Below are 17,663 nucleotides of genomic sequence, written 5' to 3' on the forward strand. Positions count from 1 at the left end.
AAAAGGAGATCTAACGGTAAACGTAATATATTATATTTTATCCGAAAGGAAAAAGAACAGGAAGATATTTAAAATGAACGGTAATGTAGATTAAATTAATATACCAAGAAGATAATAAATATTTCAGATACTAATCTGGTTGGACATAAATAACATTTATATGAAAGACCTATCTGTGTCAATTTCATGGCGTTAAGTCAAACAGCAAGCCTTAAAATCCGAACTAATTATTCGAACAGATGTCCACTTACGTGTTCTTCCTCAGGATTATTCTAATGTGTATGAAAGGGATCAAAATATTTCAACTCTAGTTATAAGCGTTCCGGATATCAAAATAGTAGAAACAAACGTGCATTTTATGAAATTCTTAATTACCTAGTCAAATTAAGGGTAACTATATGTTGTTTCCCTACGCAGTTTGAAACATCTTTCAAATTCACAAAACAGATTGAGTTGCGTATCCTGACAAAGGTTAGAGTTTAACTGATTTGAGTCTCGCTGCAGAGGTATAAATTATTTGCACTAAATTCCTCACTTGCGTTCTATATACTGTTAACATCACGTAATATTCAGCAGAAAATTCGTACAAGTTAAACACTTCCATAAAAAAACGAGTATTTAGAAGTCGAAATTATTTATCGATTTACTGAGGCAGAAACTGCACTCGAGCAGGAAAGATAGCTAAATATTAAAAATTTCGACGATAAAAATTACTTTAAAACATATTCAGAAATATTTTTAAAAATAAAATTTATTTCAACGTCTATTGCGTACACACATCAATAGAGTTTGACTGTTTTTTGGACAGTGTTGCGGTTCCAAGTGACCACTAAGAAACCAAGAGGTGATTTCAATAATCGCAATCAGTTGCAAATTAAGCTAACAAAACGATGATGCCGTTTAGGAAGCTCTTCAGGCTAGATAGGAATTACTGTAGGGTAAAGCAATTAGTACAGGAATTAGGGTTTTGCGTAAAGCGCTAAGGTAGAACTCAAAGCAGGCTTATGTTTAAAATTCCGCATGTTTTTAAGTGAAATAGGGCGGAACTAAATACCTCCAGCGGCAGCCGCAGCAGCAGCAGCGGCGGCGGCAGCGGCAGCAGCTCCTTCGCCTTGTCCTCCAGCTCCACGTCCTGCTCCAGCAGCAGAGGCAGCTACGGCACCGCCAGCACCCTCTCCACCTCTGCCTCCGTAACCACCTCGTCCAGCAGCGGCTGCAGCAGCAGCTGCGGCAGCGGCAGCAGCAGATCCAGCGTCTCGTCCTTCACCGCCCATACCACGTCCTGCTCCACCAGCAGATGCAGCAGCAGAAGCGCCGCCCTCTCCTCCGTAGCCACGACCGTATCCTCTGCCACCATACCCTTTAAAAGACACGAAGCTTTTATTTAAGGGTCAAACAACGTTAGTAAAGATACTAAACCTTATTTATATTTCTACGAACAATCGTTTCAAAATTGTTCTGACAGTTAAGTTGGGAAACCGTCAATTTTTCGAAAACAGTGTTATCAACTTTGTTTTTTTAGGCCATAAAATCACACAATGTTGAAATACCTAATAAAAGTTTGTTTTTCGTACAGTAATATTAATTCATATGTTATGTATAAATGTTTTATTAGACAGCGGCATCCACCATAAATAAAAGCTTTAATCTCGCAACAAATTAAGGTAATATTTAAAAAAAATAGGAAGTTTTGAAATCGAAATTTTAAAATATACCTCCTTAATTCGAATTATATGGAAAATAAGGATCTTACCAAATACTTCACTTCTTAGTTTTTAACAAACTATTCAAAGTAATACGATAGAGAAGCTTAGAATTGAAATAATCAGAAAAGGAGATCTAACGGTAAATGTAATATATTATATTTTATCCGAAAGGAAAAAGAACAGGAAGGTATTTAAAATTAATGGTAATGTAGATTAAATTAATATACCAGGAATATAATATATATTTCAGATTCTAATCTGGTTGGACATAAATAACATTTATATGAAAGTCCTATCTGTGTCAATTTCATGGCGTTAAGTCAAACAGCAAGCCTTAAAATCCGAACTAATTATTTGAACAGATGTCCAATTACGTGTTCTTCCTCAGGCTTGTTCTAATGTGTATAAATTTGATCAAAATATTTCAACTCTAGTTATAAGCGTTCCGGACATCAAAATAGTAGAAACAAACGTGCATTTTATGAAATTCTTAATTACCTAGTCAAATTAAGGGTAACTATATGTTGTTTCTCTACGCAGTTTGAAACATCTTTCAAATTCACAAAACAGATTGAGCTGCGTATCCTGACAGAGGTTAGAGTTTAACTGATTTGAGTCTCGCTGCAGAGGTATAAATTATTTGCACTAAATTCCTCACTTGCGTTCTATATACTGTTAACATCACGTAATATTCAGCAGACAATTCGTACAAGTTAAACACTTCCATAAAAAAACGGAGTATTTAGAAGTCGAAATTATTTATCGATTTACTGAGGCAGAAACTGCACTCGAGCAGGAATGATAGCTAAATATTAAAAATTTCGACGATAAAAATTACTTTAAAACATATTCAGAAATGTTTTAAAAATAAAATTTATTTCAACGTCTATTGCGTACACGCATCAATAGAGTTTGACTGTTTTTTGGACAGTGTTGCGGTTCCGAAAGACCACTAAGAAACCAAGAGGTGATTTCAATAATAGCAATCAGTTGCAAATTAAGCTAAAAAACGATGATGCCGTTTAGGAAGCTCTTGAGTCTAGATAGGAATTACTGTAGGGTAAAGCAATTAGTACAGGAATTAGGGTTTTGCTTAAAGCGCTAAGGTAGAACTCAAAGCAGGCTTATGTTTAAAATTCCGCATATTTTTAAGTGAAATAGGGCGGAACTAAATACCTCCGGCAGCCGCAGCAGCAGCAGCGGCGGCGGCAGCGGCAGCAGCTCCTTCGCCTTGTCCTCCAGCTCCACGTCCTGCTCCAGCAGCAGAGGCAGCTGCGGCACCGCCAGCACCCTCTCCACCTCTGCCTCCGTAACCACCTCGTCCAGCAGCGGCTGCAGCAGCAGCAGCGGCAGCGGCAGCAGCAGCTCCAGCGTCTCTTCCTTCACCGCCCATACCTTGTCCTTCTCCACCGGCAGATGCAGCAGCAGAAGCACCGCCCTCACCTCCGTAGCCAAGACCGGATCCTCGGCCTCCATAGCCTTTAAAAGACACGAAGATGTTATTTTAGGGTCAAACAACGTTAGTAAACATTCTAAACATTCATAATTCGACGAACAATCGTTTCAAAATTGTCCTGACACTTAAGTTATGAAACGGTCAATTGTTAAAAATCAGTATTATCAAATTTGAGTTTTTCGGCCATAAAATCACATCATGTTGGGATACCTAATAAAAGTTTGTTTTTCGTACAGTAATATCAATTCATATGTTATGTATAAATGTTTTATTAGACAGCTCAATCCACCATAAAAAGAAGCTTTAATGTCGGAAAAAATGAAGGTAATATTTAAAAAAAAATACGAAACTTTGAGATCGAAGTTTTGAAATATAAATCCTTAATTCGAATTATATGGAAAATAAGGATCTTACCAAATACTTCACTCCTTAGTTTTTAAGAAACTATTCAAAGTAACATGATACAGAAGCGTAGAATTGAAATAATCAGGAAAGGAGATCTAACCGCAAAAGTAATATATTATACTTTATCCGAAAGGAAAGAAAATAGGAAAATTAACGGTAATGTAGATTAAATTAATATACCAGGAAGATAATAAAATTTTCGGATTCTAATCTGGTTGGACATAAATAACATTTATATCAAAGACCTATCTGTGTCAATTTCATGGCGTTAAGTCAAACAGCAAGCTTTAAAATCCGGAACGAATTATTAGAACAGATGTCCAATTACGTGTTCTTCCTCAGGCTTGTTCTAATGTCTATAAAAGGGATCAAAATATTTCAACTCTAATTATAAGCGTTTCGGACATCAAAATAGTAGAAACAAACGTGCATTTTGTGATATTCTTAATTACCTAGTCAAATTAAAGGTAACTATATGTTGTTTCTCTACGTAGTTTGAAACATCTTTCAAATTCACAAAACAGATTGAGCTGCGTATCCTGACAAAGGTTAGAGTTTAACTGATTTGAGTCTCGCTGCAGAGGTATAAATTATTTGCACTAAATTCCTCAGTTGCGTTCAATATACTGTTAATATCACGTAATATTCAGCAGACAATTCGTACAAGCTAAACACTTCCATAAAAAAACGGAGTATTTAGAAGTCGAAATTATTTATCGGATTACTGAGGCAGAAATTGCACTCGAGCAGGAATGATAGCTAAATACTCGTATTAAAAATTTCGATGATAAAAATTACTTTAAAACTTATTCAGAAATGTTTTTAAAAATAAAATTTTATTTCAGCGTCTATTGCGTACACACGTCAATGTAAAAGAACGTTTTTCGTCTTCTGTTGCGTACACACATCAGGGTACCGTTCTTGAATATGAACGGTTGGCTTTAGACTGGATGTCATACGCTGCACGTCTTTACTAAAATCCGAAAAGATGTTCTAAATGCTTTTGCTTTGGCCACACCAGAAAATTTTGTAAATTTGTGTTACACGGTGGTCTATGCTACCTCAATCATGAAAGACGGGATTGCAAGAATGAGAATCTTGGATGCTGTAATTATTTAGAATATAGTGAACATTATGGTATAAATTATGACTGTGCATATGATTCTTTCCTCGTACCTGCTCGGTATTCAAGGAAGAAGTTATGTATCTCAGAGATCATCTTGACATTTCGTTTTATTTATCCTTTAATTTATACTTGCACTTCGATGGGGACTCTTTTTGTGTTGATAAAACTTGTTTGTTGAATTTCATTATAATTTATATCTACTCAAGATTCATCGGGGAAGATTTACTTATTTGTATCCCTCCCCGTTGTGTGTAAGTATATTAAAGTAGAGAAGGAAGAGTTTAACTTGTATATAGAAAATTAATTTAACCTGTACATTGACATTTTATCTGTACATATAAATTTTATTTATATTTTGTTTAATGAATTATATTGTAAATGGTTTGATTTTGATCTACATTGGTTTTAAATATTTGGATTTTTATATGAAGATTTTAAATACAAACTTAAAACATTGCGCAGCTGCAGCGTTCCAACTCTCGTGTTTAGATAAAATTGTACAGTTTGCGCCTGACTTCTTAACCCTGCAGGAGCCTTGTTGTATTGGGGATAACCTGGCATATCAGAGAAGAGAAAGGCGGGTTGTAAACGCTAAGGACGGAAGAACTGCCATAATTATTGCTATCGAGAAAATTAATTTTTATGTGAAATATATTTACGATTCAATTACATGTGTCAGCTGCATTATACAAGAAGACACGCTTTCTATTGTTTCTATATATTTCTCTACTGCGGAGAACATAGAAGATCATCTAATACGTGTAGAGAAGGTACTGATAGATTTATCAAATAATTTTATTATATTGGGAGATTTTAATTCTAAGCATTTTAAATGGGGCTCGTCTATCATTCTATCATTGATCAAAGAGGAATTTTAACTATGGAGTATATTTTACAATTAGATTTGATTCTTTTTAATGAAAGTGATCCTTTGCAAAATTTCGTGTCATCAGTTGGCACCGGTTGGACAGATCTGGTCCCGAGTTCAATTGGTACGTATACAGAGAACATTAAAATGGAGATTTTAGAGAATGAGTCTCTTAGTGATCATCGTTACATTACTGTTGAGACGGACAGTGAATCTGAGTTAGCACAAAGTCGAGTTATTTATTTTAGGCATAAGTGGAAAGTGGGGAAGTTTGTCAAGAAGTTACTACCATATTTCCGTGTCTTCGAAGATAATACAAATTGATTGTATAGATCGTATTGTATTTCGTTATTTATACAATATATTGTATAAATAATTGTCACAGTAAAGAGGAATTAAATTTGGTAATTTTAGAATTTGAGTCGCATGTTTAGGAAGAAATGTCTAAGAGACTGGTGATTAAATCTAAATCAAATGGAAAAGATTCGTCTTGGTGGACCCCTTCCCTTCAGAAATTAAAGAGACATGTTAGAGCCCGTAGAAAGATTATTCAAATTCCTGATCTGCCGGAGTCGGTGAGAACCGAAAAGAGAGTAAACTACAAAAAGCATTTGGCGCTTTAAATAAGAGGGCCATAAAGAAAGCGAAATAGGATCATAAACAAAATTTCTTTTGCGAAGTATGGAGTACTATGATCAAATTTATCTGAGTATTCTTGATCAAGAATGTAAAATCTTGATCTTCATCTTCATCTTGTATCTTGATCAAGAATGTAAAAGTAATTTTTTCGGCTCTATTGTGTACGCAAACCACTAGAATTAGAATGTATTTGGTACCGTTTTCGATTTCGAATGATCACTGAGAAACCAAGAGGTGATTACATTAATCGCAATCGGTTGAAAATTACACTAACAAAATGAGGGAGTGAATGAGTGATGGAGGACGTGGGCACCACACCTCTACCATATTGGTTAATTGGTGTAGCGCCATGTCCACCCTTATCTAAAGCAATCTTGGTACATTTAGGTACGCATTGCTAAATGCTTATAAGAATAGTTCATTCTTTGGTACATATTGCTTAACATTAATGAAAATTGGAAACTGGTACACATTACTGAGGATTTGTTATTAAACTTCTTGTATTTTATTTATTGCTATATACTCGTTGTTGCACCTGTTCATGGATGCTTATTTATTGGATGTTATTGATAGACGTTATGCAACTTGACAAAACTAACAAAATGATGATGTGCTTTAGAATACTCTTCCAGCTAGAGAGGAATTACTGCCGGGTAAAGAAATGAGTATAGGAATTAGAGTTTACCGTAGAGCGCTTTTAATAATATAGATCTCAAAGCAGGTTTATGTCCAAAATTCTACATGTTTTTAAACAAATTAGGGCGGAACTACATACCTCCAGCGGCAGCCGCAGCAGCAGCAACGGCGGCGGCAGCAGCGCCTTCTCCATGTTCTCCAGATCCACGTCTTGGTCCAGCAGCAGAGGCAGCAGCGGCACCGCCAGCACCCTCTCCACCTCTGCCTCCGTAACCACCTCGTCCAGCAGCAGCTGCAGCAGCGGCGGCAGCGGCAGCAGCTGCAGCAGCTCCAGCGTCTCTTCCTTCACCGCCAGCACCACGTCTAGCTCCACCTGCAGAAGCTGCAGCAGAAGCACTGGACTCACCTCCGTAGCCACGACCATATCCTACGCCTCCATAACCTTTCAAAATACACAAAGTTTTTATTTAAGCGGACACAACATTAGTAAACGTACCAAATCTTTTTCATAATTCGACGAAATTCTTCCTAACTGCTTAAGTTAGGAGACGGACTTTTGTTGAAGAACAGTATTATCAACTTTGAGTTTTTAAGTCTGAGACCATTTTTCGAATTTTGTCAATGTTTGGTAAATTTGTATGAAATTTGGTGAATAAATTTTGTTATTTGGGAGAGAAACACGCAAACGTTAAATTGAAAATTAAGAAAAAAGATGTAACTGAGTTTGGCGCAGATATTCAATAAAACACTTTCGATTCTAGGAATCTAATCCCTCTTCTTCAGGAGCAGTATCTCTTAGAAAAGGGACTTACAGTGGTTCCCAGAAGTGTTTTTGCACTTTATGAATTTGTACGTTTAATTCTGACTTTTTTGTGTTTTATAACATTAAAAAATGTCAGATGGCATAGATAAAAATTTGCGAGAAAAGTGATCGTACACCAATGCAGTTTCGTAAATCTTTATAAATAAAATTATCGTACGCCACATTTTTTTTACTTTTGTATTTTGATAATATTTAAAATTTCGCTTGGCTTTATGTTTTGCTTGCTTACTTCATTATACTTTATTTAATATATAAAAGTGTGTCGTAGTCGTAAGTAAACAATTTATACGAAAATTGGTGTTGGTGTTTTTAATTATGGCAAAGCACACTAGGGCTATCTGCCTAAGAGGAGGGATGCCTTTCGTGGAGGACTTTCTAAGGGAAACTGGCTCGTATACGCGTTACGCATGGGGAAACCACGAAAACGCCCATGCAGCCAGCCCGTTCGCGGGATTCGAACCTCGGACCGAACTACCAGTGTTCAGCGTCTTTACCGCTCGGCCGCTGGTGGGCTTTATACGAAAATTGATAATTTTCATCATAAGGATAGAAAATTGATCTGGAATACCGCTTAATTAATAAATTTATCCCATCGAACAGTGAAGAATATGACAAATCAATTTTAAAAAGAAAATCGGATTCAAAATAAAAAAGTGGTCATCTGTCAAAGTTAACGTGATCAGAGATTTATGGTTAGAAAATTTGTGAAAAATCCACGTTTGAGTGCTGTAAAGATTTCTACATAATTTAATGAAAAATATTTACATCACATAAATTCTTCTAATAGCGCTCAGATGAGCGTGACTACATGAGCGCTCTGCTAGAAGAAACTTTTTTGTAAAGTGCAAAAGAAACAGAAACCTTATTCTTTTCTTCGCAAAATCAACAGCAAATAAGCCTAAAGCGTACTGAGAAGATAAAAATGAGGAACTTAATCCTAAGAACTTGGTTGAAACAGTAAAGCATGGCAATGGATAAATTGTTTTTCCTGAGGTCCATATCAGCATCAGGTTTAAGTAAATTAGTATTTATTGATGGCGTAATGAACCATGCTCTTTATTTAAATATTTTAAAAACGATAATTTAAAATTATCCGCTCAAAATATGGGTATTAGCAACACTACTTCTATTCTTTAGGATAAAGATCCTAAACGCACGGCCTCTCAACGTTCGCTTTTAGTGTGTTCATAATTGTTCCCAGGTTCTAAAAACAACAACTCAGTCACTAGATCAAAACCCGATAGAACACACTTGGAGAGAATTAGTGATTAGAGTACGAAGACACCACATAAAACGAGAATCGAACTAAAAACAGGAATGATGGAAGGATGGAGAAACACTGATAAAGATATTAAAAAAAAAAAAAAAAAAAAAAATAGTCAACTCTATGCTCAGGCGTTTGATGCTACAAGATATCCTAAAAAATACTAACTAACAGAAATGCTATATGTGCAAATTTCTGTCACAGAAATTTGTATTTACGTATAAGTGTACGGAGATTTTTGCGAGATAACTTTTCTTTTACGTTTTGATTACCGATTTTCCAACAACCATTTACCATGTTCTATTTCTCGAAGTATACTTATAAGTAAAAGTATAAAAATAAAATGTATTTTGTTCTTTGCTCCGTAAGATAATTTCTTTTGCAGTGACAAGAAAGTTAAAAAATCTCGAGGAAGGAACAAATGTCTCAGTTAGTATGATAGATGAATGCGAATGAAAAGAAAATTCAAATCAATTGAAGAAGATTTGATTAGATTCTGAAAAGTAGTTTAAATAATTCCCTCAATCATGCAGTACAGGATTCGGACGTGAACATGTACTATTCGTTTCCGCAGTGACTAAAAGAATCGATTCTGGAATCGATAAAGAAAATCTGGAATAACTGGCTTTGAGCAGGTGATACATTCCCAGACCTTTCCTTTAGCTTCATTTAATAGGTAGGAGGTAAACCTCTTCTTCAATTCTAATTTAATTAGGAGTTTTACAGAATTAAAAGTCATATGGTTATTAATGGTTTGTAGAATAGTCGTTCCTTTCTTTGCCAGGAAATCGCCCCTTTCATTTCCCTCAGTGCCACAATGAGCAAGAATTAACTGCAAGACAACTGAATCTGCCAGAGTGTTGAGAAACTTCCTATATTCGTCAATTCGTTTGGAAGTACAAAATTTGTTGTTGGAGATAGCCTGCAAAGTGACTTTGCTATCGGACAAAATAACAGCCTGAGCGAAATTACTCTTCCGAGTGCTCAACTGATTCAAAGCAATAAATATAGCCTCAATTTAACCATCAAAACTGGTAGTACCTCTTACCACTTCCTTATAGAATGCAAAATGGTTAAAATAGATTCCTTCACCAGCTCCAGTACCTCACTGAATCATTGATCCATCGGTGTAAACATGGGTCCAGATATTAACGGCATTCTTCTCTGAATAGTTTCATACACAATGGCTCGGACCTGGGCAGTGGGCATTTCACTCTTTTCTATTCTCTTGTCAAGTCCCCGCTGCCTCAAAACGTAAAAAGGGGAAAACATGTAGCTCTTTTAGAGCTCGCCCACTGACAACTCTTGTTGGAAGCGTGCCAAGAATGCCCTATTCTCATTTTAGTGAAGAAAAAAATGTTTATCATCCCATATTAAATGTGAGTTTAAATTTGATCATTTCTCAACTTTTTCAGATTTTTTATTCTAAAATTTTATTTTTAGTTCTATGTAGAAAGAATGTTTTAAGCAAACTCAAAACTACAGTTCTAAAAAATCTATCCTATATCTATCGTAAATCATCCTGAGAATGAGCCGATTCTTTCGATCCCGCTGCTCGTTCCTTTCTTTAATCTCTTCCCTCCATTCTCGCTAACAGTTCTCGATCCCACTGTTCATTCGATTCCTTCCGCTCTTCGCTCCCTCCTTCCTAACCCTCGATTCAATCCAACTTCCAGGTCTTTTCATCGAGGATGAGCAGTGTATCATAAAAAAGAACCAATTCAGTTCGAAGAGTGAATAAGTCTGGTCTGATCCCATAGAAGAGTGGTCATGTTCATCTCTATAAAGGACCTAAAAATCCCTAATAATATTCACATGCAATATTTTGTTAACAAGACCCACCAGTTGATAATAGCCCTCCATTATTTTCAAAAGCAAAACATTCATAATTTTCTTTTGAAAAACATATGATTCATCGCAAACCCAATTCAAACTGGATTTTCGTTTAAAAATACTTCAATTGCAAAAAAAACCAATAGTCTTCAAAATCTTCAAACTCAAATTTTGTCTTTCCACTTCATGAAACTCACAGAAGCATTTTCTAGAAAAATAATTCTTACACTCATAAAGAGAGATTCCTTCTTTAAATTATAAAAATTCAGGTGAAATAATTTCAGGGAAAAAGACTCTTCAGAAAATGAAATGTTAAGAAGCTCGATGATTGTGAATCTACAAATGTATGGTTGAACACAGAATTGACGAATGATTTAAAGGCACTCAGAATAGCAGAATGATTTAAAGATAATCTACTTAATTTAGATATCATACTTACCTAGATACTGCCGAAATGCAACGTTATTGCCAAATTGTTAGATCAAGATAACTATTGTTTAAATCATAAAATAATAACATGATTCAAGCATATTATAATAAAACAGGCTCATCAAAGCAAAATCTTCAAACAAAATCATGTACCATATATTTTGCCCTGCAGAAATACCTAACATTCAAATACATCGTGAGGGATATGACGTTTTCTACATGCTTGAAAGCAAACACCTTTAATTACAAATTAAATAATTTAATAATTTATTTTGGAGGGTACTTCTGTTATTGATGAGAGAGAGAGAGATGTGAAACATACCTCCTGCAGCAGCAGCGGCGGCAGCAGCACCAGAATCTTCCCGCTGTCTTCCTGCCCCAGAACCTGATTCAGCAGAAGCAGAGGCAGCAGCACTAGAACTAGGTCTGTAACTACCAGCACTAGAAATAGGTCTGTAACTACCACCATAACTTTGTGGTGCTCCAGCAAAACCAGCGGCAGAAGCAGCTGCGGAGGATGCGCTTGCACCATAACCACCTCCTGTTCCGGAGACTTCGTTTACACTCGCTTGAGTAAACATACTTATCAATTCGTTCATTTCGTTTAAGAATACTTGATCTACTGTGCCCGTGGTCTGCAAAAATGCGCTTGCCAATGCATCAATAATTGCTCCAGTTTTGACCGAGAGGGATTGTCCTCCCTCTCCAGACGCAGCTATTTCTGCTACTGAAGAGGCGAAAGCCATATTCAGAGCTTGTAGCTTGGATTTGGAGCTTTTATTCGAGCGAGCACTTCTCTCGATGGCGTCCATAATGGTATCGCTGATGGATGATATATCATCCATTTGGTCATACGAAAATGCCCCAGATCCTTGGAGTTGTTGCGTAAACGCCTGTAGTAAACCTTCTGCCGTGCTAGGGTTCCCCCATATGTCAGCTGAAGCTCCTAAAGCAGGATAAACCTGCATGCAAGTGAAGAAGAGCACAAAAGCTATTCGAGTTAGCCACCCCATGGCTTATGATAGCTTTGGGTCGTTCTCGAATGTATGCTTTCCAGTTGTGCGGCAGCATCTTTTATACCGAGAAAATCGTGACTTGATCTTAGTTGTCGTGTCTCAAAAGCAGCTAATTCAACAATTTCGTCACCACCTGTTTCTCTAGAGCTTTCTAGGTGTCGCAGGCGGGGCTTGAATACCAAGAAGCAGCTGCTTTCCGTGCGTCTGAGAATTCATCTGACGTAGTGTGTGGGTAGAAAACTCAGGTTAGCCATTTTAAAACCCTTATCGCTAAATATTAATTTTTGTTGAATTTAGTTGCAGGAACTATGTTAGATGAATTTAATTTCTGAGTTTAATCACTTACGGTTTCTGCTCCACGTTTCGACAGAAATTTATTATAATTTTAATAATGAATATTTTCAATAAATTTAGAAATAAAGAATTCTTTCCGTCTAAGAAACGCAGATTTTGAACTTCTTTTACAGTTTTAGAGTCATTTGCTTTGAAATTACGTTCTACAGTTATACTTAGAATTAAACCAAACAGTGAAATGATTAAATTCATCATATATGTTCTGAAATTTTCAGTGTTTTCGTGAAATATTAACATTTTTCATATTCTTTAAATTCAAATATGTATCCTTATTAACGTAAGATGACTATTTTAGGAGTAATTTCTTATAACACTTTATACTATTTCTGACTTGATGTTTAAGCTCCTCTCTCATTTTCGATAAATGTATGATAAAATCCGTTCTGTGAGCAGCAGAAGGAAGTGTATATAATTTCGGGGACCGAATAATGACAAATGTTTTGGTAAGGTATTTTAATTTTTACTGTTATATTAAGAAATATTTTAACTTTGATATAAATAAAAAAATTCCTTCTAGCACCTATCATTTTAGAAAATGAATTTTATTACATTAAATTAAATATAATTTACTAAGACTTTGAGAAATTAAACTTAGAATGTGCTTTGCGTCGCACATATAATCTGAACTGAGATTCCTCTATGTATTTAATATGAAGATAAATTTCCTTTCAGAACTGCCTCCTAAAGTCTCACGTCTTTTGTATTAGACTAATTAATTAGTCAAGTAATAATATTATAAGTTATTTTCTTCTTAATGCGTATCTTCTTAATTTAATTAAAAGCACGTCCGTCAGGAATTCCGGAGTTCGAATCCCGTCGAGAGCACTGCACATATTTAATTTTTTCTGCTTCCATAAATGTAATGACTTTACACGTGCATCAAACAAATCTTGTAAGGAATTGATTGATTATACTAGATAGCTTTCTATACCAAAAAAAAAAAAAAATCATATTATTTAATTATAGAAAAATTGCGCAGCCCCTTACACTGTTAGATTAAATTTCTGAAAGGCCTTAGGCAAAGTTTAATTTGGGGTTCCATTGATATCACTCGCCACTTTCTATCTTCCAGTTGCTCCAAGGCGTTATTTTCAGTGAAAACGTTTTGTTACCTCAGCAAGTCATAAATAATGTTACTTAAAAAATTTTATTAAAAATATAAAATACAGACAATAATACAATAATAATAAAGTAATAAAAGTAGGTTCTAGTATATAATAAAAAATATATAAAAATACGTATAATTAAAATCCTTAACCAGCACTTAAATATTTTTAAATTTCGTTTTCTGGATTTAAATTCAAAAAATAAATCAATACTATCTTTAAATAATTTTTAACCCATTTTAAAACAGATACGAATCTTTATCCTGTTGCATTGCTTGCAAATATAGTTTAATAGAATCGTAATGATACTTTAGTACTAAGAAGAAGTGATGTAGTTTATTTACTTCTTTTAATGAAATAACAGACCTCATTTGCTAATTTTATTTCCTTGTTATTATATTATCTTAGTTCATTGTTTAATACTTCATTACAAGTTCGCGACAGATTTGTCACAGGCCGCGTATAATGTTGTTATGTTAAGGTCTGTGCGAACAGTCATATTAATAATATTAATATAATTATACTAATACTATATTCAAATTAATATAATTAAATTAAACAGTCAAATTAATTTCATTTTCATCAAAAACTCATTTCCGTTTCTCAGGTGTCAATTTTAATATCACAGTTAATTCTTCATTTTCATTATATTTATCCCGTAAATCAGTCCATTTTCATTATGTTTATCCCTGCACGTAGGCCGAATTCACGATCTGAAAGCAGCTAACGGGTCGATTTTCCCCCCAGAAATGATACGGGTTTTTTTTAACAAATCTAAATTTTAAATTTTTCTTAATAAATATTTATCAAATCATACACAAAGAGTAATACTAATGAAACAAAGAAAACATTTGCAGTTTATTTTTTGTCTGAAATCTAAAGCAATAGCAATAAATTTCTGATGGTTACTCCATAAGCTATTTCTCCCGCCTTCTTAGCATGCCCTAGCAGTGTAGTGGTCTGCTCGCTGGGCGTGTATTCGAAAGGTCCGTGGTTCGATTCCCGGTGAGGGCATTGCTCCTTTTCCATGTTTCTGGCTTCGAAATAACCTAATGTCTTTACAATGTGCCTGAACTAAAATGGTAGTGAACGATGATTCTCCCCACCCAGGATTTGGTGACTGGGTCCTCTAAAACTCCAGTCGCCCTTTAAAAGAAGGAGTATATAAGTTATTTCTACAGCCTTCGTGCTGTGGTGGCTGCACACTGGGTGCATATTCCAGAGGTCCGTGGTTCGATTCCCGGCGAAGGCGTTGCTCATTTTTCATCTCTCCGGCCTCGAAATAACTTAATGTCTCTAGAGCTTTTTGTAATTCTAACGAACTGACAGCAGAAGATTAAATTTTTTAGGCTGATATTTATGTCAAATAATTCTAACACTAAATATCTTACGCAAACTAAAACAAATTACGCAAACTTTCCAAGTGGGACAATACTTAAGAAAAATAATGATAAAATATTCTCTTCCTTTTATTACATTTTTCTCTGACACATACAGAAAAATATATATATCTGCGTGTAAATGACAATAAACTTCCTTATTTTCTACTATAGCTTTCAGCTACGCAACCTCATTGCGTTTCGATTTTGATAAATTTGTAATCTTGGGATACAATTTCTAGAAACTATCTTTATCACGTATTGTAGGAGCTCATCTGTTACTCCGCTTTTTTAAGACTTTCTAGAGTTTATTTAATTTGTTGTTATTTTATGTTAAGGATCTTTACTGATACTTCTTTCTTTCCGTTTTCTCACTAGAATGCAAGTTAGCTCGCGTATGTTTAAGTGAGTGTTTGAGGTGGTTTAGACACGGCCTGCCTTGCCTAGTCAAAGCCATGTTGCTAAGTGCGCTGTTCTAAGATAAACAGTTCCTGTCTAAATAGAAAACGGGCATCTGAAATCAGTCCAGATTACACGAGAGATAGAGGAGCTCAACTATTCAGATATACCGTGAGTGACAGGCTGTACAAAACTGCTGTATACAAGAAAATCCGTTATTAATGTCCAACTAATTCAGATTGCGAAAGGCGTCCGGTTTCAATGGTGCAGATATTATCATGATTGGAGTATACTATGAAATAAAGCCGAATTGTCTTAACTTATAAGTCTTCTTTTTCCTTGAAGAGTGACTCCAGACTTGATGTGATCAGGAGCTGGGAGCAAAACACAAACACACACACACACACACACACAAAAAAAAAAAAAAAAAAAAAAAAAAAAAAAAAAAAAAAACATAAAGAACTGAAAAAAAGCCATAAAGAACATCGGTACAAAGATGGTAGACTGCAGTATCATTTTGAATGGCCGCACGGTTTTTACTAGTGAAACTATGAATGCTGAAATATACAGAGATGAGGATTCTGTTACTAACGGTCAATTTCCTTAGAAATGTAATAGTGTCTTCCTGGTGGACTGTTGTATCTTTCGCGCTGCATTAGTGATCGAATATCATAAGAGGAAGGTATCCATTGGATACAGCGTCTTGTATATTCTTCAGATTTAAAACCGATAAAATATGTGTGGGACTCAATAGAACGCAACTTTCGATCTTCCAGGTGCTCCAAAGCGTTATTTACAGTGAAAACGTTTTGTTAGCGCAGGAAGCCCTGGATGATGTAATACACGACAGAGAATATCGCTATAAAGCTTACATTTTGGTCAGTGTTGACTGCGCACCTTATTATGTTTTTAAGTGTGTGCCTAATAAGGTCTAACAACAAATATTCCCTACCCACTTTTAATGTTCTGCTTAGGTAGAGGCTGAAAGTAATGTTCTTCAAATCTTGCTTGACTAATAAGCAAGTTATCGCTCCAGTGTAAATTAAGATGGCAAAGACAAAGGAGTTAATAAAAGAATTAATAAGATAACTTTTTTATTGAAAATATGTTCTGCTTAAGCTGGCTCAAATATTTAAAGGCGTGCTGTTAATGTCGGCTACCAAACTGGCTAATGCTGGCATAACCACCGGCATAATCACCGGAGATAGGACGTAACTGTAATTGAGGCTGGCAAGAGTTCTAATTCTAAGACATTCAAATCTTCATCTTAAATGATTTTACAACTAATTTCCTAAAATACATTCTGGTGATGACTACGGAAAGAAGAAGCTATAGTAAAGATTCATATCATAATAAATATTTAATTAACATAGATGTTTCACATTTTATATGTTATGTACTACATCATTATTATATTTATTTATTTATTTACCAATTTTTGTAGAACTTGAAGATTTGCCAGGCAAAGTAAAATAATATCTTGTGACAATTTCATGTCCTTTTCTGCAAAATCTGTCAATTTACATGTGCTTTTGGAATTCCTTCTTTAATGTTTCGCTGTATATATAACTGGTTAGAGTGCATTCAGAAAGTGAGCGTTTTTCAGATTAGTAACTGTAGTTCAATGGTATTAAATGACTAGGAGAAATTCACCTTTTACAATCATTTCAGTGAAAACAGCACTGAATGACCAATACATTTCAGGGCACAAATTTTAAATGTTTCATTGGTCCAGTAAAGTGCTTCCATACCATTTTAGATATAAAACTTTGAATTATTTTTAGAACAGCGTGGTGTTCTGTAGATTCGAGTCTGAACTGTGTAATAACAAAATGTTAAAAATAGGTAAAAATGGTATTTAAAAAAATTCATTCTCTACGCTTGCAACTCTAGCCAAACATAAAAACTATACATTAGTCTTAAATAATTCTCTCTTTTTACTTCCTCAGACGAAACGAAAGAAGTATTGTAATCAGGAAAATTTTCGGGTGTCATATTTTAACGACAATATCCATTTTGACCATTGTCAAATCCATTTGAACGAAGTTATTGCATGGTATATATCCGTACGAACAGAATAAAGAACTCTTTTTCCAAAATGGATTTAAAATGGATTCAACAGAGACTTTTGCGTGACGTCTCTACATGCGTATGTATGTATGTAGTATCAAGCATAATATATATATATATATTTGTTACAGAGCTCAGTGAGCTCACTTTTTGT

At 35.0% G+C, this 17,663-nt stretch overlaps 1 protein-coding gene across 1 annotated transcript; it reads right to left on the reverse strand.

Annotated features, from left to right (window-relative positions):
* Window positions 1-1,046: 1,046 nt before the first annotated feature.
* Window positions 1,047-12,229, reverse strand: LOC146996024 (uncharacterized). Its single transcript, XM_085823047.1, has 4 exons — window positions 11,508-12,229; window positions 6,976-7,278; window positions 2,883-3,185; window positions 1,047-1,360 (listed from the first exon to the last, which is right to left on the reverse strand). Exons 1-4 carry the CDS (start codon window positions 12,196-12,198, stop codon window positions 1,047-1,049), a joined length of 1,611 nt encoding a protein of 536 aa, XP_085679173.1. The 5' UTR covers window positions 12,199-12,229.
* Window positions 12,230-17,663: the final 5,434 nt, after the last annotated feature.

Source organism: Stegodyphus dumicola, chromosome 8, assembly GCF_044657685.1.
Source record: "Stegodyphus dumicola isolate Sdum_Otavi_A_Nest chromosome 8, ASM4465768v1".
Taxonomy (NCBI): Eukaryota; Metazoa; Arthropoda; class Arachnida; order Araneae; family Eresidae; genus Stegodyphus; species Stegodyphus dumicola.